The following is a 27,718-nucleotide window of genomic DNA, read 5'->3' as shown; positions in this document are numbered from 1 at the left end:
AATGCCAGTGTCTCTTGTAAATTAACAAAGAGAAGAATAATGTAAATGCTTTTAGGCTTCAGACTAATCTCATTATTAGAACAAAGCCAGCCTCAGTAAAAATTTCTATAGCACTTATATTTTGAAAATCCTCAAGCTTAGGTAATGTTATTTACAATGCAGCTCATTCCCAACTACTGTGCAAGACAGAAGATTACATTCCAGTGTCAGAATGAACATGCATGTTCTTTTAAATCCAAATGTCTCTTTAAATACCCAGTTTGGGTGTCTAATTCCTAGAAGCACTTGAATATCTAAAAGAAGGAACATAAAACTGTGCTCTTTGTCTAGAAAGGAGATAAAGTGTTCAGCGTAGGCTGATGGATGGAGGAGAGGTTTGTTTTCCCCACTACATCCCTTCCACCTCAGGAGGGATCCATGCAATGCAGATGCACTAGCTTTATGCTCATCCGTCTGATCCCTGTGTCGCCCCTACAGATAACAGAATTCTTCCACCTTGGAAATATTTGCAGAATCACGTCTTATCACAAAATTTCAGTACCTTCCCTTCAAGTACACAAGCTGGGTAACTAACAAAGATAGCTCAAGGCCATAACCTACAGCAGAATGCCCACCTGAAGAGCTGGGAATCAACCTCTCTAGCCAAACTAGCCCTCTGCAATCCAGACTAGCCCTCTGCAGTCCAGACTAGCCCTCTGCAATCTCCCAATAGCAGAGCTCTCTTTCCAGCCCTTTTGCTAGAGATTGGGTAGGAGTGAGGGAAGTTTAAGGTTCTTCTCTGACCATCAGCACTTACAATTGCCTGTGGCAGCAAGAGTCCTCCAGCACTCTTGACTCTGTTGAACCTTTTCAGTCTTGTTCCATTTACCTGCGATAGAGGAGGAACCTCAGAAGCCAAAGAGATACAGGAAGGTGCACCTCTGGAAGTACTAACACACCCCCAGAAAGCTCACCGGTCCTTCTGCAGCTGTGCAAAACCCAGGAGGATCCCCGACTAACGATTCTTTCCTTCTTCACCCACCACCACCCCCTCTTACCAGCACAGCTTATTATTGTGTCTAGTGCAGGATTTGCCTACAGTAGTGAGAAATCCTGTGGGAGATGTGGCAGCTGGACAGCCTTTCACAGACTGAAAGTTAGACGGACACGACTCAGTTTGTAAAGGCTCTAACTGGGTCAGATACAATGACATCCATACAGCATATTACTGCTAACGTAGTCTAACTGCTTTATCCCTGACAGCCTCTTATTAGTTATTAATACTATTGTTTGTATTGTAGGCCTCAGTCACTTGTGATCCATACCTATGAGAAACACCCGAACGCAGGGCTGCAGGTGACATGCCTTCACCTTTTTCTGAATAGCCTTGATGCATATTGAAAAAGGATTGCAGTTTCTCAAAAGTGAATTCAATCCTTTTATTGCTGAAGTAAGAATGTCCAGTGCCATTGTGAATAACGGTTGGGGTTATTACGTTACGCTTTTATTTCCCCTGATGTGCCAAAAGCAGATACACTGTAGAAATAACAAATATTGTGTAGAAATAACAAGTACTTATAACCCACTGAAGTGAACTGAATTCCCTATTAGTTTTATCCATCTGAATAGCTGAATTAAATAATTGCTGAACACTATTAACCTGCCACATTTAGAATGCGAATGTGCACATTTTTATTTGCCTCTCTGATATCCTGCTTTCTTTGTAGAAATTCTTACTTCTTTTTTTGCATCAGCTGCACTGCAGCCACACTCCTTTTCAAAAAAGCATGTCAATAATAGCAAGGCCTTATTTAAAATTTTTCATTAATCAATAAGGATCCAGCCTTCCTGAGCAGAAATCCAACAAACAGCTAGGAAGCTGAAGCTTTAGTTTGCATTTCCATGGTCTAATTCAGCTGATGAACATGGTATAAGCCACAAAAACACAGGAGAACATCTTCAGAAATGTAGCTTAGACAGAAGCGCAGACAATTACTTCAGATTTTCAGCAGACCACTGAATAGCCTAAGAAACCTCATTTTGCGTATCTGCTACGTGCACCCCACAGGAGTCATGTTCCCCAGGGCGTATGCCCGAGTGTCGTACTGACCCTGGCTATTGCTTGAAGACTGGAAAGGGAAGACATTGTCAAGCTGCCGTTCTCTTGCTCTGCTGACCCATATCCTGCACTCGGGCTTTTTTTGATATAGCATATACCGTTGCTACAGATCTTGGTTGACTTTTGTTAAAAGCAATTAAGTAAACAGATGACCTGACATTCTGCACAGATGTGGAATAAGTTGACTTTGGCGCCATATCAAGAGCTGATGTCTTGTTTTATTTTACAGGTGATGGACTGTGCAATGCCTCTGATTGGTGAGCATCAGACTGAAGACAGGCAACATATAACTGATCTAGTCGTAAGCAAAATGAACCAAATGTTGTCCAAAACTCCTATACCATCTCCTCAGAGACCCACTGCCACTCAGCAGCCTCAGGTAGGAAACTTTTGTTTGTAAAATAGAGAATCTTATGCTATAATTTTAAGCTCACAATTTTCCTTGAAGAATTTGGCTGGAAAAGTATGCAGACATACCCTGAACTACAAGAATTCAAGAACTTACCAACACATTTTATAGGTTTTTCATATTTAAATGAGGTTATCTCCAGATAGAATCGAGCAGTTTACTGGTGTGGTTCTACCAGTAAACAAGTAACTGTGGATTCAGTGATTTACCAGGCTTTGTATTGGTTCCTTTCAGTTACATCTGTATAAAATGTCATGGAAATAATAAGAAGCACTGCATAGACAATCTTTGCCCTGAGGATGTCAGAAAGAATACTAAGAAAATAGTTCTTGTTCTTGTGAGACATGAATTCCATGATAATCTTTTTTTATGTGCTGCAATTCACAAAAATATCTTTAAAATCTAGGAAACTCCTGAAATACGTTTAGCATACTAGAAAACTTGTGTCAACGGTTGCAAATGGATGAGTTTCGCTTATTTTATCTTACATGGCCTGATAGTTAAAGCGTGGGGATGCAGAATTCTTCCCCTGGCCTTGCTACCTTTCAGACTTTGGAAAACATCTTTGTGTTTCCCTTTCCATGCTTACAAAACGTGAAGTTTATTTTATTGATCCTTTAAATAACTTCTGAGAGTGTGGTATTTTTGTAAAAGGCTCTAAGAACATAGAAGTTTTGCCTCTAAATTGGAGAGATATGGATTTGATGGGTGGAATGTCAGGTGGATAAGGAATTGGCCAGATGGCTGCATCCAGAGTTACAGTCAACAGCTCAATGTCCAAATGGAAACCAGTAACAAGTGGTGTCCCTCAAGGGTCTGTACTGAGACCAATACTATTTCATGTCTTCATCAATGGCATGGATAGTGGGATCGAGTGCACCCTCAGCAAGTTTGCAGATGCCACCAAGCGGAGTGCTGCAGTCAATATGCTAGAGGGAAGGGATGCCATCCAGAGGGACCCAGATGTCAGGGTCCTGCACTTGGGTCACGGCAGTCCCCCAGTGTCAGTACAGGTTGGGTGATGAATTGATTGAGAGCAGCCCTGCAGAGAGGACTTGGGGATACTAGCGGATGAAAAATTGGACATGAGCTGGCAACGTGCACTTGCAGCCCAGAAAGCCAGTCATATCCTGGGCTGCATTAAGTGTGGCCAGCAGGTCGAGAGAGGCGATTATCCCCCTCTACTCTGCTCTGGTGAGACCTTACCTAGAGTACTGCATCCAGTTCTGGGGTCCCCAGTACAAGAAAGACATGGACCTGTTGGAGCAGGTCCAGAGGAGGGCCATGAAAATGATCCGAGGGTTGGAACACCTCTGCTATGAAGAAAGGCTGAGAGAGTTGGCGTTGTTCAGCCTGGAGAAGAGAAGGCTCCGGGGAGACCTTCTTGTGGCCTTTCAATACTTAAAAGGGGCTCATAAGAAAGATCAAGAAAGACTTTTTACCAAGGCCTGTAGTGACAGGAGAAGGGGCAATTTTAAACTGAAAGAGGGTAGATTTAGTTTGGATACAAGGAAGAAATTTGTTACAATGAGGGAGGTAAGACACTAGAACAGGTTGTCCAGAGAAGCTGTGGATGCCCCATCACTCAAAGTGTTCCAGGTCAGGTTGGACAGGACTTTGAGCAACCTGATCTAGTGGAAGGTGTCCCTGCCCATGGCAGGAGGGGGCGGACTCGACGATCTTTAGAAGGTCTGTTCTAACCCAAACCATTCTACAATCCTATGATTCTTTGAAAAGTGCTATATAAATGCTAAATAGCATCTTTTATGTCTTCATAGCTAGGCAGCAGGTCTGACCAGGAGCAGTATTATCAGCTACAACTTTAATGTACTTCTTTTAATATACTGAAGGAATAAACCATGAGAATACATTCTGACATAAACTATTAAGGACTGTATTGCTGCTCTGTACCAGCACAGCTCCATGGTAATCAGTTAAGCAACAGAATAAGCCAAACTGTAATACAGGAATTACCAAGGCTAAATCAAGAATCTATTTTTACTCCCAGTAGGCTCCACACCAGGTAAACAATTTGAAAACAATTTTGTGGCATACCTCAGACAGACTAGTTCTTGAGGCAGAATGACTAATTTGTTCTTCAAATATATCATCATCCTTTAAGTTATAAAAATACATCATCCCACATAAAAAAGTGGAGTGGCTTCTATTTATATTACAGCCACTTGAAACTAAGCACAAAATTGTTTCAACCACGGAACCACATACAATGGAGAAGTTTCCATCCAACATGACTCAAGTCCATTGTAAAGGGCACTGTAAAAGAAAGACAAGGAGGGGAAAAAAATAAATCACCTTATGCCAAAATACAGTTTCTTTTAGGACTAGTAAATTAGCCATATATTAAAGTGAAGCAAAGAGTCAAATTTAGAGTTGCCCAGAGCATACAAGTCAACATAAATTGAAATTTTAAACAGTAATAGACCTTATTGTAACATTAATAGATTCACAGTCATTTAGAGCATTTGATAGTTCACATTTTGGGGGAAAAAATGTAAGGTCTTGGGTAAGCATGTTTCCCTGGATTTTAAAGAAGACGAGGCAGGAGAAATGTTTATGGTTACTGGTGTCATTCACAAAAACTGGTTATCTGTTGTTTGTAAATAAAGTTTTTACTCATTTCCAAAGAAAACTGCGTACGTAAGTCCAGAATTAAAACAGGACACAAGGAACATTTTAAGAAAGTTCCTAAATTCCTCAGTCATTGCCATCACTCATCATGTCCATGAAAAGGTTTTTTTCCTCTTAAACAAAAAAGCTTTGGATGAATCCAAAGATAATATTTGCTGGCTAGCTGCTGAACTTCTATTAGATTTCTACTTAGTTTAGGTTACTGAAGAATTCAGCCTTTGCTAATGGCAACAGGATGTTATTCAACATTAATCTTCTTTTCCTTATCCTATCCTTAAATTATGGAATGCAGTTGAGCAAAATCAGAGATATCCCTTCAGAATATTTGCAATATTTGCTAGTTTTCCTCTCAGTTAATCAGACTCTGCTTCCTTAAAATTTGCCTTGTCATATTATCCGCCATATTATCCACCTTATCATATTATCCAGTTTGGGACAGACAAAGGGGATCGGAATTTCTGCAGCAGATACTATTTGCAAATACCCATTAATCTTCCCATCTTTAAGGGAAAATCATGAAACAGATCTATAGTATTTAAAACAGGTATGTCCTCATGTGTAGTTAATTTTTAGCTAGGTTGTTTTCCTAAGAATAAAATCAGTCTGTTAAAACAAGCCGTCCCTTTCGTCTTTGAACAGTCTTCTCCTTTTCTAATCTGAGACCTTATTTCCTAATCTGGAGAAATACAGTCCATTCATTTGCGGGGCAGGGGGATACTGCATATTTCTGCAGGTCCACATAAAATGCAAAGACAGTAATTTATCCCAAATCAACTATGTGCATATGTATGTGTGGTCTTAGAAACCAAAGTAATATAAATATCAGAGCGTAATTTGTGTATTTTGCTACTTCTGCTTTTAAATGAACGGTTTGCAGTCAATAATACAGCTATAGATGTGCCATGTTTTGAATTCCCTTATTATCTGCACAGGTTTTTAAAAATTATTTATAATCCACCCACTACTGTGGCATTGGGTGCATCACGCATAAAAGAATGCTTCAACTTATAAGTGCCCGCAATGGTCAGTACTATTCCAATTAACTATCCATCAGAAAACAAATCAATGATTAGGAAAATAAGTCTTTGTTTAGAGCTATGCAGCCAAATCTTGATGGAAATGATTGGCCTTGCAAGATGTTCTGAAGGCCGACAAAGTGCTCTCTGTCAGTGCCCGAAGGAGCAAATTCCAAAGGCAGGGACCGCAAACAACTGTCTTGCTTATGCTGAAACCTCAGAGGTGCAGGTCCCGTGGTTCTTAAACACATTAAATCCGTAATCTGAGATATCAGATATACTGAGAATTTTTAAATATGTATTTTGTATATTACGTATTTATTTATTCATCTGTAAACACTTGCACAGGCCCTACGACAACTTCTCCCGGTACACAGAATGGCAGAGAATCCGTGAAGGAGAACAGCCGCAGTTTGCAGCTCTGTGCGTCGCCCCTCGCGCCGCCTGACTCTGGCTGCAGCCAGCAAACTGTGTCTCCTGCTTTGCTCTTGTGGTCCCAGGCTACCGTTTACTGCATACCTTTGACAGCATGATTGAACCATATTGGGACAGAAAGTATTCTTAATTACAGGATTCAAAGCTTTGCTCTTATCAGCTACTTCACAAGTCTTCCCATGACAAAGAAAAGCAAGAGTCCCTGGACTCAGGGAAGTTCTATCTGATAAAACCACATATGGTCAAAAAACTCTTTCCAAAAATTAAGCTGTTTCTATTTAATTTAAAAACATGACAGCTTGTTTTACTGACAACCATGGTGAAAATATATAATAGAACTTTATCGAGGAATATTATTTTAATAGAAGTTTTCCATGAGACAAACCTGCTCTACTTGCAGGCAATAAAATGATGGAAATCTAAATTTCCACCTTTTGTAACCTCTTCCAACAGTTTTGACAGATCTTTTGAGAAGCCTTTTTCAAATCTTTCCTAAAAATAAACCAGCAGGTTAATCTACCCGGTGAAGTGTTCTAGCCAGTGGGATCACTTATCTCTGCCTCCATCTGTTGATAGGAAAGATCACTGCCGGAATTTCTGCTGTCTGGATTTGCAAAACTCTGCAGGTGGTTGCTCGGTGCAGGCTATTCTATGCTTGTTTCTGTAGCAGCATTTGCACATAAAGCAATAATAGTAAAACATCTATTCAAAGCTGCATTTCAAGTCATGATATGAATTGTGATGAGCTAAATTCTGTGTAGAATATTACATTGTGCACAAGTATTACTGTAAAATGCAAATGATTACGGTCATGTTAGCAGTTGAAGCTAAGGAAAATCATATTAGGAAAATGTTATTTCAGTCCAGCTCTGTTGACACCATGTTGCATTATCTGCAAAAGAACAAGGAACTTATTATCCTTAATGGAAGGAAGGAATTTGTGCACCAGGGACACAATATCCGTAACAACATAACATCACAAAGAGCACAGCATTCCCAGCTATATCCTGGTTCTGTTCAATTTAAAAGAAAGGAGTAGCACATCAATAATGAAGCAATAAATGATGTAGAAGTAAAGAGGACGGTACTTTAATTATTTTTGGACTAGAATAGCAGAACCTGAAGTATTTCATTTCTTAACACTCTTTTCTAAAATGTTTTAATCCCTTCTTCACGCGTCACCCCCAGGGAAGTTCAGTACAATTACACTACGGTCAGTGGAGGCTGGGGTCAAGGAGCCCTTACCCAGCTATCTTCAGCTATTTAGGGATCTGGCATAATTTGTTTCTATTGGTCCTGTTTTTCTCTTTACCTTACTCATTCTTCATTCCCTGACCCCTTATCTGATTTGACGAGAGCCAAGCAGTTTTCTCCACTTTTATTTTCCTATGTTCAGAGAGAAAATGGAACCAAATGTGAACATAGAAATGGAAGATAGAAAATGAACATAGAACATAGAACATAGAAAATGGAACCAAATGGAACCAAATGTGAACATTTATAACAAAAAGTATTACCTCCAGAGAGAAAAGCAAACCATTATCCAATTACCTGTTCTTGGGCTTCCATAAGAGTAGTCACAGTTCTATTACATTCCGTCTGTTGTATTTGCTTTTTTTTTAAGGCGAACTACTTATGATGAGCAGCAATTTCTTTGAAATCACTGAAGCTTTTACGATGGTCAGACAATACAGTTACTTGATTTGATCTTAGCTGAAGAGGAATGAACATAATTGGGAGGGATGCCATCATGGAGTTATGTGGGAATCTAGAATTCAGTATTAGTCTGCTCATTAGGAGAAGTAAACTTCTCTGCACTAAATTTGAGGTGTGGCCCTTATCTCTAAATGACTTTCTGCTTTGCACAGTCTCGTAGAAGTTCACCTGAAGTATGACCGTGACTTGTAGGTTTGCTACAGCTTTGTATCGTCCTTCAGTCCCCTAACGCTAAATCTACCTGCATTAGCCAGGCTATGTTCCTACTACCAGTTAACATCACTACCAAGAATCTTCTTTCTGTCACAGGCCCTTGGCACTTGCTTGCAGGAACATATTTTTCTTCCTTATGTCTGCAAGGAAAGACTGCCTAACAAATAAACAAATTAAAAGACTACACTAAATCATTCTGCATGAATGAGGGTAAATCCAGAGTTTCAGTATCGGTATCTGAGAATCCTGCTGAGCTGGTGCACAGCAAATGGCTCCCTGGTGTAATCAGACCTATACCAACAGACAGCAGGAGTGATTTAAGAACAGCTTGCCTGAAGATCATTAGATTAAATGATCCAATGACCCCTAAAACCATACGCACTCTCTTTCTTTCCCTTAGGAAGACATTTAAATAGGGGCTAAATGGCAGCTAGGGCATCATATGACCATAGAGCCAATGTACCCAGATTTGTGGAATACCATCTGATGGAAGCCCAGGTCCCAAATCTACTCAAGAGATTAGCCTGACTTTCTCTCTGCTGAGGGCAAGGGAGCGCAGAGCCCCTGGGAAAGGGCTGGGCAGTATTCTCCTATACGGCTCCTGAGTTGTTCACCCTTCTGAACGCTTACATCGGGTTACTCTAGATAAGCAGAGCAAGATGGCTTGTCAATAAACAAGTGGTGTAGACATTAACTGAGCGTCTTCTGTAGGCTACATTAGCAATCAATAAGGTTTTTCCTGTTCAGTGGTTACCTCGGGAAGTTTGCGTGCGCGTGGACAGCCATCGGTGACTACAAACAAAACCGAGGTAGTTACGCGTCACCACTTGCCGCGTCCCTCTGCCTACGGTTCTTTGAAATCGTAGTCCCGAGTAAGCACGTCACTTTTCACGCGAAAATGCCCGTCGAGTTATTGTTGTGACTTCAGGGCAAGTGAGGCGGCAGCAAGATGCCCTCCTCAAAATACCGGCAGAGAATCGCAAGCACCGCCATCCAACCTCACAGGGAGCAGCGGCAGATACTGCTGGGCACGGAGGCATGAGAGAACAGCTCCGTGTTCCCCCGCCGCCCTTTCCAAGGCGACCCAAGCCCGAAGCCGCCCGGAAACGGCCGGCGCGGCCGCGGCCGCTCGCTCCCGACGCGGCCGCTCGCTCCCGACGCGGCCGCTCGCTCCCGACGCGGCCGCTCGCTCCCGACGCGGCCGCTCGCTCCCGACGCGGCCGCTCGCTCCCGACGCGGCCGGCCGTGCCGCGGCCCCACGGCGCCACCTGGCGGCGCGGCCGGCGCAGAGCCCGCCTGCCCGCGGCGCGGGTGCGTGGGGCGGCGGCGGGCGCGGGGTGCTCCCGCAGGGGCGGGGGCGCGGAGGCGGGCGCGGAGTGGGCGCGGGGGCGCGGCTCTTGCATTGCTGTGGGCTGGGCTGCATCGCCGAGCGCATTTCCAGCGGTACGCGTGTGTGAGCGTACGTGCACACACACGGTGTTCAGCTGGGTACGGTTGGAAGAGCAGATGCTTGTTTAATCAAAGGCTTTTTCAGCCTTTCGGTTATTTTATCTTTGTGACAATGTAAGAAAAGCAGCTGTTACCCTTTTAGATCCCAATATAAATGTACGGAAGTAAGAAAAGCAGAAGAAAATAAGCACGTATGGACCCTGAGCCCACCACATCCTGGTAAAAGGCCCCATTTGAGGCACACTTCACTCCAGCTAAATTTATAACAGTCAAGTCTATTTATCACAACTAGAAAATGATAGCATATATTTTAGTACACCGAGGAGGTTTTGTCCGTCTTTGAAGGAGACACCTCTTCAGGGCGGATGCTGTGTTCTTCATATAAGTGACAGCGACCAAAAGCAGAGGCAGAGACTCAGACTTTACCGGCTGGATGAAGGACGGCCATGTATTTAAAACACTCGCTATTTCATTACACAAAGCTTGATTTATTTTGAGCATTTGAACTTGACATACAGGTGTTGCAATATACTAAAAACAAAGTTCATGCAGGAAAATAAATCCTAAGATTTTTAATATTGACAGTAATTAAAAAACGATGGGACGCAACATACAAATGTTGAGCAGAGATTTTACTAACAAATGGATCATGAAAGTTAAGAAAACCTATTTTAAAATACTTATTGAGGTCCTGTACCAGTAGATGGAGTAATTACTAAGGGAGGTACGTATGGATTGCTCAATTCTGTCGCTTATTTAGCCTCGCTCATGAACAGAAGTAACAGGTAAACAGCCTGCTGGATATTTGCTAGTGATAAATGTCTACATAAATGCTTTTGGTTGCTAGCTGTGAATGTATCCATTTAAGTGAGAACGATTAAATCAAAACAGTAATAAGTGCTTATCTTTCTGAGCTTATTTGGAAATAATGTGCCAAGAACTAAACAAGTGTGCCTTTACAATGTCCTTTTTAATGGGACCTGATAACATTTAGACTGTAAGAGAGAATATACTAAGGGGCATACATTAAAGGTTTAGGATGATTTGGTCAAAATTTCTACTGACATCAACAGAAATTTGTCCAAATGAAATAAAAGCTTTCAGGATGTGGCCTGATTTTTTTTTTTTCTGCATACTCTATATTGAATGCTTATCACCAGCAGTGTACCTGGAAAAACACATGATCCCTGCAGACAAGCCGAGCAAAGCTTTGTAAGAGAAAGAGTCACTCACAAAAGCGCTTGTTAGAAGAGAAGCCCGAAGGAAAAAGCCCCCCCGGCAACCTGACAGAGTCAAGCTTCAGGGCCAGGAGGATTAGGATGACTTCTGTTGTCTGTAGGATATAGTGCTGTAGCCTTAGTGCTAATAATTTGATAATACAGAAGGCAACAAAATGTTAGCTAAACCTGAAAAACACAAGTATTACTAGTTAATAGATACTTTCCCCCATTATTTTAAGCATAATAACAAAACTGTTCTCTTTTTGTCTTCAGTCACACAACAAAATTATGCTTTTGTTAACTTTTTTATTACCTTCTGCCAGGTGATCTGATCATCTCACAATCTGCCAGTTGTACTGGCAGAAGCAGACCCTATCTTTGAGAATTCTGAAACTCCGTGGTGACTGCCCTCAAGAGCAAAGAAGACATTTAATTTTTAAGTAGTCATGAGCCCACCGCTATAGAGTAGCCTTTATAAGTACTTAGTAGACTTTTGTGAGAAATAAATAGCTTGCTTGTCCCACTGGAATTTTTGGGGACACTTAAAAAAATGTCCTCAATCCATTAGAGAGCAAAATGCAGCCTTTTCAAAATTAAAACAAGGAAAACAGTAATCCCATCGTTACAGAACAGGCAATAGCTGCCATATACACAAATAGAAAAGGAGAGTCTAAGTTAGATCTCTCTGTTAGATCTCTCTGTCTTAGTGCTATAATTACTATCATATAACATCCTTTTGATTTTTTTAATCTTATTTTTAATCTATTTTTACTCTCTGATTTTGTTTATTTAAGCTGAACCTAATAGAAATATCTTTTTTTTGGAGGCTTTTCCTTGGTTTCCTTTCCTTTCCCCACTGTGGTGGGTGTTTCCCATCTACTTTTTTGTTATCATTCTCTGTCTCCACTTGACTTTTTTATTTGATTTCTCTGACCTTTAAATCATAACCTATTAAGCAAAGCTATTTGGCTTTACTTCATGTTTAACTTGCAGGGATTCTGTCCCTCTCCCCAGCAGTCATTGCCACGGTTTATTTTGAATAAGGACCATGTGCTAAATCTGTGTTCAAATTTTTAAACAAGGATAAGCACCAAGAGAAATTACGGAAAAATCCAAAACAGAGCAGCTCATGTTCAAATATTCTTGAGCTGTCCATAGAAAGAAAGAAGCAACCTCCTTCCCCCACCATGGCTTCAGACACTAATCTAGTGCAGAATCGGCGCTCCGTCTGGCCAGCTGCCAGCAGACCAAGCTTGTCTTCAGCTGCTTATATATCGTTCTCCAGTATATCACAGCTCCTCGGAGAGACTCGGGAAGCTTGCCAGGGTTCAGACCAACCACCAATACCTCCCCTGCGCGGCTGGGTACTTGTGCTGCCCCGGGAGAGGCAAGAAGAGAAGCACGTGCGACCACTGACGGAGAGGTCTCATGCTCTGCTCAGATACGAGAGTTCCGAACTTTGCTGTTGTTTGGGGGAGCTCAAGTGTTTAGCCCAGTGCACTACCTCTTTTCCACGCCTGCTCCCGCTCCACTGTTCTGTAACACTGCTACAATAATATTAGGATAAAACATGGGTTATAAGACTGGAGTTGAGTTAGCTCCACCATCTTTTTCCCAGACTCTCTTGTTTCGAAGCATAAACTTCAATTCTGAATCGATCCAGTAATGATGGATCTTTGTGGCTCAAGATGAAATTCTGCAGATCTTGATTTCTTCCTGTTCGTGCGAGGATCACTTGCCATCCCATATTTAAAAAACAATCTGCCTTTTTTTTTTTTTAAGACTGGAGGAGCAGATACAGCGTAGCATCAGCCAGGGTCAAAGTCCCTGGGTTCAAGGGTCAAAACCTTCCTTACAACTTCAAACAGCAGCATAGGATTTTGACACTATCAAGCCCCAAGGGGTACCTTATCCTCGATGTATACAGAGAAAGGATACTATGTACGCTGAGAAAGGTGTAAGGAAGTTTAACTTTCCGGTAACTGGGCAGTCTTCTGGACATGTTGTACCACTTCCACACGCCTGGCGTTTCTTACAGCTCTCTTTCTCTGCTACAAACAGCCATGCGTACGCATTTTAGTCTCAGCTGCTTTAGCACACAGGGGGAGCTCTCTCCTATCACATAGTCCACATTCCTTCCTTGCCTATGGGGAGCAATTTTTTCACTGGAAAGAACTGCCTGAAAGCTGCTGTGCAACTGTAGGCTTTTAATGTTCCCTTTTCAAAACCAGAAGCTGAAATCTGGCTTCTTTAAGCAAGAGCTGCAATAAAATAAGACTGCATCCTTGTCCATTAGAATTACTGATTGGCTCTGGAAGGGGACCATCTAGCTTCAACAAGCGACGCTACTTAAGAACCTTTTTCCCTTATAAATCAACATGCTACTTTTTCTCTAGAAACCTCATCTCTTTGGGGGTTGGGAGGATTATTTTTGTTCAGCAGAATAATAGAAAATAGGGCTGGAATGGACAGTGGGAGGTCACCGGTTTCAGTGTCCCAGGGAAAATACTAGAGTGTACCTTTTAACAGCAGTGAGTCCATACTAGGGTACTCATTTTTACGATTGGGTGTAAAAATATTCAAGAAGGAAACTGTTCTCTAGGAAGTAATTAGTTATCTAGCAATGGAAAACAATTATTCTGTAAAATCTAAGTTAGAATATTTGTTGATTTCTAAAAAAAGAACCTTTTTCAGTGTATTTTGTAAATACTATTCCAAGTAAAAATTAAGCTGTACAGCTTGTTTTCTCCTCTTAGCAGTCATTTTCCTTCCCATTCAGAGGAAGATCTTAAAGGGTTTTACACAGGCAGTGTAGAAGTTTGGTTAAGCAATGAGAAATGCTGGGCGAAATTTTTGACTTCTGTATCACAACTTCAACATGAAGAAACTCTAGGCTGGCATCAGTTTTGCTGAGAGTATCTTTTCCGTACAGATTTCCTCAGTGGAGAAGGGCAAGACTGAACACTGGTACACCAAAAAACTGTGAAAAGCAGGAGCCAGTTCTCTAGCTGCCCGCTTTGCGCTAGGCGAAGTGAAGGTGCCTTCTTGTTAAAGCGTGCCTTACCGCATCTCTGCGTTATAACTGTAACTAGGCCTGTTTCGCTGCCTTTCTCAGCCCACAGGGAATATATAATACAATAAATAGCAAAACCTTCGCAGTCCTGTTCAGCGCTACTGGCAACACAGTGAAGCAGGTACATCGCCTATGCCAGATTCACCCGAAATAGGGTAAGGTCTGAACCAGCAACCGCGAAGCATCCCTGCCATACTTACTACGCATTAAATGTATAAAGCAGTAAGCAACAAGGTGCTAAGGAGTTTCTTATTTTTGGATGCTCCATATCAGAAAGCCACTTTGAGATCTTACTGCTTTGCTAAACTACACAATATGTGCTTATTTCCAGCCCAGTTTTATTCAGTTTATACCCGTTTCTTCTTGGTTCGCATTGTCCTTTAGTCTAGCTTGTTTCCCGCCTGGTTCTTTACCAGTACCATGTATTTCTAAAAAGCAACCGTACTGCACTCAGGCCTTCATTTTGCTAAACTAAGCAAGATACGTTCTTCCAAATGCCGTAGGTATAGACTCTTCCATCTGCCTGCTCAGTTTAATAGCACTTTTCTGCGCCTGATCAGCTTACATTCATCTTTCTTGAGCAGGGGAGATGTAAATGATACACAGGATCATGCCTAACACCTACAGGAAATACTTCCCTGAAAGTGTGATAGGATTTTGGTTTTTTTCACTGCACAAATCTTTCCCATTAGATTTCAGCTAGTGAGCTCTGCATTTCTGACAGATGCATGTTAGTAGTCCATAAATAAATTACTTTGGACATTGCATTTAAGTTGCTGGGGTTTTTTTGGTTTTTTTTTTACTCCACTCATCAATTTCATTCATTCTTTAGGATATTTTGGTCCTGTAGTCTTCCAGCTCTGTATCATCTACAGGTTTTAGTAGCACACACCTACTTTTTTGTGTCAACTTAATGAAAATTTTACTAGAGTTCCACATCCCAGTTATAGCCTTCCTGTTAGTTTTTCTTCAATAACTGCCTATCTCCTCAGTAGCCACTTCCCTGCCCGCAATGTAATTCCCGTAGTATTAGTGCTTAACCTTCTCCACTGTAACTCGTACATTTCCAATTGTTACAGATATCTGGTACGGAATTCTGTATTTCATGAGTCAGCTGGTTTTGATTTCCGAGATGAAGACTGTCTGGTCGAACCAATATGAGCCCAGGAAGATCTTTGATTTTTACCTCCATCTCATTTTTAGCTTTTATCCCACCTGCCGTCTTGCCCTTGCTCCTGTATTTATCATAATCTAGGATACTTCAAACATTCATTTACTATTGACACCCTACTTAAATTATCTAAATTACCTCGTGCTTAGCAAGTCTTAGTTCTCCTGTTACTGAATTGTTTTACAACTTATTCTTGTTTCCTTTATGAGATCTAACTCAGCTCGTATTTTGGCAATTCTCAATTGATCCCTCTACTCCTTGACGTGAAAAACATGGCTTTCCCTTCAAATATTGAAATACCTATGAAAAGCTTCTATCGTTGCATTACAAAGAAAACCAAACGAAACCCAAAAACAACTATACGTGCTCCAACTATAGTTCCCAAAATCTTCAAACTCAGCCAAATCAAAATCAATTTTTGCTGGGACTCAGTTTAGCATCTCTTTTGCCCAAGGGCTATTTCCCTGCCAAGTTGCTGCTTTTGCTCCCACCCATTTCAACATTCTTCAGACTATTCAAAATTCAAGTATATATGAACCCAATCTGCATTGATATAAGTACACAAGGTAGAAAAAGAAGTAATACCACTGATCAAATTCTAATACAGCATGCTTCGAAGAACAAACAGTTCTTTCTTCCAGTTCTACCCCTAAAATTCTAAGGAGCCTGTTTCAGGTAAGTGTGGAAAGGAAGGAAGTGCTACAGAGACATCTAGAGACATCTGTCTTCTAGACAAGCAGTGGGCTTTCTGCTCTGGCTAGCATTAACTTAGCCAATAGTCTTAAAGACCATTATGCAACCAACGCATCAATTGTTATACCCAGAGTTGAGAAATCACTATAGTATACTTGCAGCATTCATGTGGCTTAGAGGTTTCCACAAGTAAAGTTGTATTTTTTTAGAGTAGTTATATAAACAGTAAATCCCCTTTGAACAGGAGAGATTCTATAAGCAGTTCTATAGAATGTTACTATCAACATCAGCAATCCCTTCTCTTTGGGGAATTTGGATGTGATATGAAAGTTGTGTCCATAAAATGAAAACCAGAAGGGCTCCTTACAACAGCAGTTGCCACACCTCACTTAGGTAATGCCAAACCATACTAAACACTGTAGTTTCTAGCTTCTGTGCTGCTAATTTTGCTCTTTAGCCCTGAGTATCCAAATAAGAATCTGTTCAGGGTCATTTTCCGGGATGTATTCTGCATTGTAATCCTTGAATCCTACGGTGTTTGAACTAAGCAATAGGCAAGTTTGTAGATCAGAACTGCAGTGCCGGAAAACATGTTTGTACTAAAAGAAAGTGGTAGGAGGGTGAGCTTCTAGGCTGGGCAACAAAGGAAAAAAGAAAAACAAGAGGGGTGAATACATCTGCAGGACAGGTCTAGTCCAGCATCTCTGTTCAGAGAGATTGTGTTGCCTATAAGGAGTTAGCAGCTCTTACAATTACATTGGCACACCACCTTGGAGAGGTGAGAAGTAACAGTCTGGAGTTGATTTGCCAACAACTGGTGCTTTAGAAGAAGCCTGGATTTTATTAAAGGCCTTGGCTCGGGACAGCAAACAAGACTGGTTCAAAGCCTGTCTTTAATATCAAGTATCAAGGTTTCTGACTGTCTGAAAGAAAGATTCTTGAAAAGGACTGGATTACTACAGACCATTGAAAACCCATGAGTAAGATTTCTCAATTAGGAATGTAATGCTAATTACTCTTTTTGGGTCAGCCTGGGTGGGTTGGCTAATTAGCAAAAGTAATATACCCATGTGATTGGCCTGGAGTGTGGGCGAGGTTCCTGGAAGCACCAGGTGATATCTGGTGAAAAAAAGGATGTGTGGGTGGTAAAATCAGGACAGCTGCAGTCAGTGACTAGAGAGGGGGAAATACATCTTCAAGAGAAAATGCGCAAAGGCTCTAAACTTTCAGAACAGTTGAGGTAAGGATTAGCAAGCTCCTATAAGGTTTATTGAAAGCTTAATTTAGGATAAAATAATTTCTCAGTAAGATGGAGAGATATGCAGATTGCATAAGTACTGATGTTGTCATGTCATGTCAGTTAGGCGGTGCGTGCAATAAAACCCAAGACCATTTCAGTGCAAGAACAAATGGCAGGCTTGCTTCAGCCTCAGGGCATGAAGGAGACAGAGGCCCCGCAGATGTTGTTTTACATTAAAGTAGATGGGAAATTAAATTGCCAGCCTGTGTTTTCAGTTTCTAAATAAAAGATGAGTTTTACCTACATAATCTTCTACTTTTGTTTTAGCAGAAAAGTAGCAACACTCATATCCTCCCTAGTCATCTTCTGCCACTGCAGAGAACCGTATAGATTGGTTCATGGCCCTCTAAGGCTAGGAAGTCTGTCGCGTGGTAATCGTAGTAATGTTCCTTATGAAATATTATGCATGCTTTCTAACAAAAGTCACATGATCGGTTTGGTCCTCCGGAAGGAAACTCTTGGAGGTCCTTAAGCCCAGTACTTACACTTTCCCTTTGAGGGCACGCTCCATCTGTCGCACTACGCCACCAGAGGAAACGCAGGGCTCTCTGTAATACAGAGCACCCAAGTGCCCTAAAGGCGTACGGAGGAGGGTGCCAGGTGCATCAGCACAACGGTACTAGAATATGAAAGGAGTTAGCTCCTCTAGGGCAACTTTTCCAGGTTTCCACTCCGGGCTCATTTCCCCAGTACCCAAGGAGTTACTGATGTAAATGCATATTGTTTCAGGGAGCTCCAACGCATTCTACAGAGTGGATACCACAAATACTTAACGTTACTGAAACATGCATAGGATAGAATGTCAACTTTTACATGTGGTTCCGAAAATTAGAGGAAGGAGAGAAACAAAACAGAGAAGACTTTAACCCACACTAAAGCACTTCAAAATTGTCTGGTGGCTGTGTCTTTCCTTAGGGAATTCTCTTCTTTTCTACGTATCCTCATCCTTACAATGATGCTTACCGAGAGCTATGTAACTGGTCAGTTAATATCAGGATCAGATTTTGCCCCATTCTAATTTTGTACGTGTCATTTTTATTCCTCATTTGGTCTTCTGAAGGTTGGTAACTCTGAATAATTAGAGTTTCGGACCAGCCCTATGTCCTTTTATTTATGTAGCTAAAGCAGACAGAGCAATTTGCAACAGCTGCATACGACAGAGTCTTGTTGTAACATTTAAAAAGTGTAACTTCTAGATTGCTGTGCAGGAATTCACATCACTATGAGTAAGATTTATTTCTATAGTGATTTATTTCTACAGTTCTAAGATCAAATACAAATCTATCAGAAAAAAACAGTAAGCTTTGCAAGAAACATGTTTAATTAATTTTACATTTACTATTTAATACGTTCTGGAGTTTTTCCCTCTCGACAGACGGCAATTTAATTTCTGGATCCTTTAAAAAAACCCCAAGTTATTATGTCCAATGTTTTAACATATTTCACTTTTCAAAATATTAGCGATGGGCCTAAGACAAAGTTTGGATTCAAATACTAATGTTCCCAGAGGGTCTTCTGCTCCAAGGTTTTGGTTCAGGCCCATCTTTTCCTCTCGACAAGTATACATTTGAAAAGGATACTGCCAAATAAATCTCCTGTTTTGAAAAGTTAAGTATTACATGTGTTTCTAATAACATGTCAGATGGAGTAGCATGAAGTAATTTCAATTATTTTTATTATTTGTCTGTGGGATTTGCTTCCTTCTTTCATTTTGCTTAGCAAAACAGCTAACCTAGAGTAGTCCATCTCCCTTCCCAGTTTACAGTCAGCGAATCGAAGTGAAACTACCACTAGCAAAAAATCCTGCTGTGCCAGTGCTTCCAGATCCAAGTGAATGTAATTAAAAAGAAATGATTTCTTAAATTACACAAAGGTATCTGTTGAAGTCCATTTTCTGTTCAGTCTATCCTAAAAAAGAGAGCAGCAGCAATGCGATACAGCAAAGTCGTTCAAGGTGCTAGGAACTGAAGGAGAAAGAGCGTACACAAAGAGAGGTGAGATCTGAGAAGGCGCTCCTTATATCATGATCACAGGCTGCAAAGGGAAAACACTTTTTTTTAGGAACTCGGCTTCAGATTAGTCCGGGATTCATGTACCATGTCAGACAGCAACTAAATTAGAAAATGTTATCTGGAATAAATTAAAAGTGTAAGTTCAGCCCCAACCAATAAAGAGGTTTCTAATGAAAATAAAGACAAAGTAGTGGAAAATTGGAAGTAAGCTACTCTAATTTTTTTTCTCTTCTGTTTTCAAATGTATTTTCCAGAGTGGATCACTAAAGGAGCCAGAGCCAAACAAAATCCCACCTCAGCGACCACCACCTCAAGGTTGTTTACAGTACATTCTCGACTGTAATGGCGTTGCAGTAGGACCAAAACAAGTCCAGGCTACTTAGATAATTGAGACTAAAAGCAAGGGTTAAAGCAAAAACGAAAAAAGAAAAGAAACAAACACACAATTTTAAAAGCAAACATCCCAGTTCTGTTCAATTTTTGCATTGTTTCAGTGCTGACCTGGACTGTGTTTTTTCTATGCAGTGTCAACTATACCGTCTGGTTGTTTACTTGTTCATGTCTGTGCGTGTAATGCTTACCTACCTTTCTCTGTAAAATTTGTGATTTCAGGGCTGTTGTCAACAGTGTACAAAGAATGTGCCTCTTTAGAGCCCAGTGCAACTGTACATTATGGCTGGTTAGACAGTATTTTTTGAGTATTATATATGGTTAAGTAAAATACCACCAAGGTTCAAGTCTAAATACTTTTGCTTACTCTGTGAGTGTGTGCACACTGTACTCATAGCCTTTATTTTTTTGTGCGTGTGCATGACTAATAGGCAGGTGATCCAGATATATTTTTAAAAGTCTAGATTCGAATTTGCTAGTGAGGCTTTTTATTTATAATTTTATAAAGTTTGTTAACATTTGAGTTTTACTTATACGCAAGTGGAAGTCTAATATTTCAGTGACTCCATAAGATACAGTTCTTCCCAAGGAATATTTAAAATATCTTCTATTTTACATACTGGTATTCATATTTTTAGTAATCCTTCATTAAATTATTAGCTACAAAGCTATGTAAATGGGCCACCTATGTGCAATATCTCAGTGAAAGTGTGAGTATTTAAGGTATCCTATTTCAATTAAGTAGTATCTTTTGTTGTCATTCTGAATTAGTAATCTATGGAGATTTTTAATGAAAACTAATGCAAATACTTTCAAAAAATCTTATACTTACCTAAGAGTTAAATCCCAGGTTATTTGGTGAGAAGTACCTCAAGGACTGTTAAACTTCCTGTAAGAGCTCATTTTTTTCAAATACTGCGATGTTAGGAGATGGTAGACCAAGGTACCTTTAATCAGCTAGGGATCTTGCCCTTTGATTAGAATGGGAGACAAAAACGTCAGCGGTTTTCTTTGCCGGCTCGGGTCTACTATTTTAAACTTGGAAGTATCCAGACAGCTATAAAGAAAACTCGGTCCCAGCGTTATCCACATAAATAGGGTTTATAATTGCTTGAAATCAAACTTGCAAAAAGACTTGAGATGCCTGACAACTGCTAGATTTTCTGTAGGTAAATTATTTGTGATTTTTGCATAACCAATTTATAATGTAATATTATGAGAAATACACAGGCAGGCAGTTAATCTGTTGTGAGAAATCTAGCCTAGAATCACAAGCTACACGCTGCTAGCATACCATAAAGCTTAGTTGCAAGTGAGCCACAAAACTATAATTTTAATCTTGAATATGTACAAAGATGAGTAGTGGCCATTAGTTTAGTGCAAACAATTTTGTTTAAAGGGAAAACAGTCTTATGTTCTACTTCTGTTTTCCCTACAAACACTGGAAAAAATTATCAGTGAGAATCATCATTCTTAGTGTTTCTTTTATTTGTACAAGCTGGCTGGTAAGATGAGAATTAAGGTATGCATTATTAGCTATTTAAATGTTTGTGGTAAGTGCTACTGTTTACTACCTATCAGTAAATTACATGAATATTTTGCTTTAGTGATCAGCATTTGTCTGGGTCAGTGATCATTCCAACGATGGCATTGGCTATTTTCTTCTATATTAAGAAAATTCCACTTAGAATCAGGTTCACAAATCCTTACCTCCAGACACCATAAAGTGAATAAACCGTACTGCCCTGGGGTGGAGAAATGAATCTGATGATTGATGTTATTTAAAGCAGTTGGTATTTTTTTGCATGTAGTAGTACAAGTATTCACAAGTGCTTTTCGCACGACATTTGTGAGTTGTGTGTGCAAAGAAGAGATGGGTGTTTCAGATAGGATTTCAGCTTGTTGACTGTAAAGGATTTACAAGGGCACACACTATTACTACATACCACAGACAAGAAGCAAGCCCAAATGTCTCTCTGCATGTAAGCATGCTTAGGTGCAATATTGTGGGTAACAGGGAACAGATGTTTTACAGTGTAGGCTTAATGTTCAGTTTTGTTGAGTTATTTTTGGTAAAAGTTTCTTTCATGATTGTTGCCTTTTGTACAACCCAGCTGCAAGAAAGTGAGCAAATGCTGGAAGTGTGACAGCAGTATATCTTTTATGTGAAATATCTTGTACAGCTTAATGTGCAATAAAAGAAAGTTATATCTGTCTTCAGTGTAAAGTTTCTGGCATTCAAGCCTGTATGTACAAGTGGGGGAAAGAAACCTTTCTGTTTTTCAATATTGAGTGAAAGGAGACTAATAAGAAAGTGATCCTTATTAAGATGTTGCAAGACCATGTTATCACCTTCAAATATTTCCTACAGAAGTGGTTCAAATTAATAAACAATGAAGGCACATTCCTTAACATACAGTACGTGCTATTTATCTTTCCACACCACAACACACTGCTACAACTGTATTAAAACGTATTGAAGCATTAGTACATGCTGTTCTCAGAGACGTACACTGGAATCTCCTATAGTAAGTGGAAAGCTAACTATAATAGCAATTTAAAAAAAAATAATCCTGTATTGCAACAGTACTGCCAGATATGAAGGTTTTCTTTTAGAGACCTGAGTAGATTAAGTCTTTTACTTGCACTAAATATCTGTGTAAGACTAAAAATTCCCAAATGTTCAGAACATCTAGATCAGTTGTCTTCTATAATATTTACTGTTTGGCAAAGCTCTTACCCTGACTGAAACATTGTACAAACAAATCGCTCAGAATGTCATCCTGTCCTTTCTTCCCCTTAACTCAGATGTCCTGTGTGCCTTGTCACATGCAAGAATAAAGATTCAGTTATAACCACTATCAGCCCAGAAAACCACATTCAGACATCTGATAGGAGATAAAAGCAGCATGCGCACTGATATCTGACACAGCACTATTTCAGTCAGAAAGCAGAAAAAAACCCCTGTATGATGATGTAGCATCTTTCAGCCATGGATTTCACAACTTAAGTCTCTACTACACATTGTAGTTTCACACGTGATACAGTATTTTGCCAGTATACTTCCTTCTCAGTGGAAAGATCTCCTTGGTAAAGGATTAGTAATGACTTTCTTGTGGTTTTTGTAATGTTCTTGACATATTTCACTAAAGGGTTAAATAAGATATCAAAAGACTTTAAATTAGCCGGGATATTTCAGTATAAAGTTGTTTTACTGCTATAAGAGTGAATCTAAGAGGAATATTACAGAAATAATTTTAAACCTTTGGAGGAATAAAAGTGCAATAACTACACAGAAAATAGTAGCTGTATTGCTGAAATAGCTATTACTGGTATATTCAATTATCTCGCAGCCTCTCCTTGAGCTGGGCCAAAATGATACTGGGTGTAGCTCCATTGATTTGATTTGAAGTCAGTACCGCTACTGCTGGGATAAATTTCATACTTCTTAGCAATTTTCAGGATGAATCGTAGGGGCTCCAGCAAGTTATAATGTACCAACTGTGATTAGTAGCATTGACGACATGAAACTGCAGTCCATATTAATAGAATTTTGCCTCAAAAGTAGAATTAAACACATTCAAGGATTATTTTAAAGTGTTGGATATGAAATCTAGTAAGAATTCTTTGAAACTATAACATTATGAAGTTTTTCTTGTACTGAACCTAGGGGGCCCAGTGCAACCCCAAGGAATGCAATCACAAAGCCAGGAGCCATTGCAGCCACAGCGCATGTACCCCCCTGGGCAGTCAGCAAAGCCCTCAGCTTCCCAGCCACAGCGTCCGCCTGGACCTACAACTCAGCAGCCACGTCCCCAGGCTCAAGGTCCTTCCAGCACCAGATTATCAAAGGAAGCGGAGCCGCAGCCGCAGCCCCAGCCCCAGCCCCAGCCAGCTCCACAGCCTGCTCCACAGCCTGCTCCACAACAGAAGCCTCAGTCTCATCCACAACTTAAGTAAGATTGGCTTTATCCATTTTCTTTACTCCTCGTAACGCAGGTTTTGTTGTAACTGTAATCCGGGAGTTGCCTAATAGTCAGAAAAAAATGTACGTATGTTCCCAAGTCTAAACTGAGGTTAAAACGTTTCAAAAAGCTTATTCGCTGTTTATGGTTAGTAAGACAGCATCGTTAGTTATATCCAAAGCACTACACAAAATTTCATTTATTAGTTGTGCAATTTCTGCCCCAAGTAGGTTTGAAAACTCATCATCTTTCTCGTATTTGTTTTCTCCTTTTTATGTCACTGACTCATGATCTGGGTGTGCTGTACGGCTGCACAGAAAAGAGGAAGTCTTATCTATTTCAACTTTTAACCTTGCAGTCACTCAGACAACAGATTCCAGTTTCAAAAGGCCTATCTCAGAAACAATCCAAGCGAACATGCGAGACAGTGGCTGCCAAACTGTTTTCTTTACGGTCGCACTTTGTTCACGGTTATACGCTGCTCCTGAGTGTCGAGCAGGAGCAACTCACACAGGCCCTTTCCGGAGGAGACGGCAGGACTCGCAGAGAACTGCCTGTAGTTCTCTCACTCCTGGAAGATTCCTTAATGCACAGCATGCTGTTGTTGCTCTATCTAGCCAGCCACGTGCTCCAGTAAAGAACATGAAAAGGATCTGTAGCTACAGCCCCTCTCACAGCTTAAACCCAGTGAACAGAAAACACGGGGAAGGTATTAGCAATGATTTTCATGATTTCGCTGGTTTTCAACCTAGCGATCCTGACACACGCTATTGCCAGTAGTCACAGACACATTCTTATTTTGGTAAGTACAAAGACTGGCATGTAGTCTTTGTTTTAGCCAAGACAGACAGATCCCCTTTTTCCACCCCCTCATGTGCTGATACTAGTGTGAACCAATTCTGAGTCCTCACCTGCGCACAACTCGGTGGAAAAGAGGTGTGAGGTGACAAAATGCAAAGATGTTTCCCTGGCCTTCCTAGGACAGTGTATTTCTTCATTCTGTTTTACAATCATAAAACTCAAATTAGTTCATCCATTATTTAAGTATATGTAGAAAATAAGGAGGTTGATTTTCTTAAGCAAGATGGAAACCAGATTAGAGTTTCAAACTTAACTTGTGAACTTTGGACGTTTAAGAAAAACAGTTCAGAACAGGTACAGAAGAACTGTACCACATACTGTTGCCTAGCTTTCTCCCTTTCCTTTAGTTCCTTGTTCAAATCTAGATTCATTTTTCTCTTCTTCAGATGGAAGAGAACAGTCTCTATTCAAAATAAAATAAAAAAGGAGAAATTAAGATGCTCGTTTTCAAGATGCAAGCTGTAATAAGAGTCGTTTTTCTAACTTTCAAGAAGCAGTTTTAGGTCCACACCAAGACTCAGATCTCCTGCCTGTAGGATTAACTCTATCTATTTGCATGCGTATGCTTTGTATTCACCCACATGCTGTTGCCCAACCTGTATGTACATGTTATTAATCTGTGAATAAATATTTAATTAGGCTACTTATTGTGTTACTAATCAAGTCAAGTGCTGCTTCCCACCCTCCCTCTTTCAGTGAGTACAAACAAACGTTTATCAGTCTATTCTCATTAACACAACTATAATTTATGAAAAACCTAAAACGCCTGTAGCACTGTTTGCTGTACATTATTAGTTTAGAGGTAGAGAAGTTGCAAACCATGAAGAGCATAAGACAATCTGAATAAGAAAAGTGTTTCAGTTTTACCATACCCAAAAATGAAATCCTGTTATTGTACTGAGATACAAACGAAATCAGTTAACTAGTTTTACTAATGCATGGATATCTTTGTGAAAAGATTGTAACTCATTAATGTTTTCCGTTTAAATTCAAGCCTACTTTTTGAATATTATTTTATCTGACAAGTCACGAGTTAAAGTTTTAAACTTCAGACAGTTTCCTTCTTGTATGTTATTTTATTCATGCTTACAGAGACTTATACCATAGTTACATGATAGCACTAAAACCAGAATAGCATTGCTAAACCAACTGCTTATAGACAAGAAAAATTATAGCTGATTTGGGGATTTTTCTTTAAAGACGTAAAGTGTCATTAAGCCTCCACTAAGGATCAAATGTCCTATATATATATAAATGGAGAGAGAGAGCACATTACAACTTTAGGATTCATTCTTCAAACTCTTGCCGAAATACCTATTTTTTCTTTGTGCGTAACTGCAGCCTTAAGGAACACAGTTATTAATCATCCTGTGTTGGGCGGTGATTTGGATTTAGCAGGCAGGCCTACTTTTTCCTCAAGTTCTAATTTATGTCATCCAATTTACTGGAATACAATGTTTCATATCTGTAAAAAAAGCAGTGTGTTCTCTAAAGAAAAAGGTTATCCTACTTCTGAAATCAAAGTACAGAAGGAATGTGCTGTATTGTGGCAGCTCTGTATGCTACATGTAACTATATTGCTTGTGTTGAATGTCCACTTTGTTCACATGCAAACTGTCTGCATCTCGTGGACATTTTGCCTTTTCAAGTAATTTATTCAAGTTATATGGGGATGGAAGCTGGTAGACAATATGACCATACAAAACATGTTGCATTTTTGTCTTGCAGCAAGTCGCAGTCTTTGACAAATGCCTTCAGTTTCACAGAATCATCCTTCTTCCGATCATCTGTGAACGAAGATGAAGCAAAAGCTGAAACTATTCGAAACTTGAGGAAATCCTTTGCTAGTCTTTTTTCTGATTAGCCAGCTTCATCTAAGTGCACCTAGCGTATAGTCTAAAAACTACGTGAATGTTACATAGGTTTTGTTTTCCCTGTGACAGTACCCTTCTCTACTGTGCTAACTGTTGTATTAAGCAATATGTTAAACTTACAAAAAAAAAAAATAGAAGAAGGACTTTGATGAGATACCATTCAGGAACATGTATAGAAGTCTATAAAGAAGGAAGGGTTCTATTACTAACACAGAATGCCGAATTCTAAGGTCCTTATCCATTGTAATATTGTGGCCTTACTGTGACTGAACTATATAATCCTATTTGAGACTCCTTTGTAGAATTGTGTTAATAAAGCATTGAGTGATGGGTTTCTCCTTGCTTTACCCATTTCCAATGCATTGCAATGCATGTGTATTTTGTGTGTAAATGTTTTGTACTGCAAAAGTATAGTCTTGACTTGTTCTTGCCTCCCAAATTTAGGAGGCAATTCACACTGACATTCTTGTCAAGCCACAGAAATAATGTGAGAAATTGAAGCAGTTTCTTCCTCCTTATACAATCTTTCTGTCAGCTGGTTGTAGACTTCTGATGTATCGCTGAGAGTAATCAGTACACTAACTTAATGTCATAAATAGAGTGTATATGTACTACTGTATCTCCATATGTCTATTTAAATTTATTTCCAAATTGTAACCATAACTGGGTTTAGTTGCAAAGAATATGCATGATGTTACCCTTATTTTTGTGAGCACCTTCTAATAAATGTAAAGTCCCATGCCTGATTTAAAAAAATGTCTTCTACAAAGCTTGTTTCAACATCAATATATATTTTCTATTTTGACTGATATCAAAAGGGTAGCTTTCTGATTATAAACTATTTGGACACAAACCACAACTGTAAGAAAATAAACTATCACAAATAATTCTCTTTTTGAATTAGTATCATAAAAAATTATAAATTCTAGGAATCACATCTACATTTTCTAATAAGTTATGTATTTAAAAAATATTTCTCCAACTGGCGAAAACAGAATTGATCCTGGACTTTGAGGTAACAGCAGCATTTCTTTTTAATTATCTAAATCAAAGTGAAGTTCATTAGTAATCTCTAGGCTATCCATTTCCAAATTATTATCATGTCATTCTGCCTATCATGAATTACATGCGGCAGTATTCCTTGCCAGGAAACAGTGCTAGCAGGGGAAACAAG

The 27,718-nt window shown here is 39.8% G+C and overlaps 1 protein-coding gene across 8 annotated transcripts in view; it reads left to right on the top strand.

The window, feature by feature from the left end:
* Positions 1 to 27,258, top strand: part of SYN2 (synapsin II) — a 225,419-nt gene extending 198,161 nt beyond the window's left edge. For all 8 annotated transcript variants that reach the window (XM_072876255.1, XM_072876254.1, XM_072876257.1 and 5 more), the window contains 4 exons: positions 2,328 to 2,477; positions 19,709 to 19,769; positions 23,515 to 23,800; positions 26,399 to 27,258. In XM_072876255.1, coding sequence (XP_072732356.1) covers positions 2,328 to 2,477; positions 19,709 to 19,769; positions 23,515 to 23,800; positions 26,399 to 26,534 — 633 coding nt within the window. In that variant the 3' untranslated portion in view covers positions 26,535 to 27,258. The remainder of the gene's footprint in view (positions 1 to 2,327; positions 2,478 to 19,708; positions 19,770 to 23,514; positions 23,801 to 26,398) is intronic.
* Positions 27,259 to 27,718: the final 460 nt, after the last annotated feature.

This window comes from Ciconia boyciana, chromosome 11 (assembly GCF_034638445.1).
Source record: "Ciconia boyciana chromosome 11, ASM3463844v1, whole genome shotgun sequence".
NCBI classification, from domain to species: Eukaryota; Metazoa; Chordata; class Aves; order Ciconiiformes; family Ciconiidae; genus Ciconia; species Ciconia boyciana.
The sequence above is the reverse complement of the archived record's forward strand: the minus strand, read 5'-3'. Positions and strand labels throughout refer to the sequence as shown.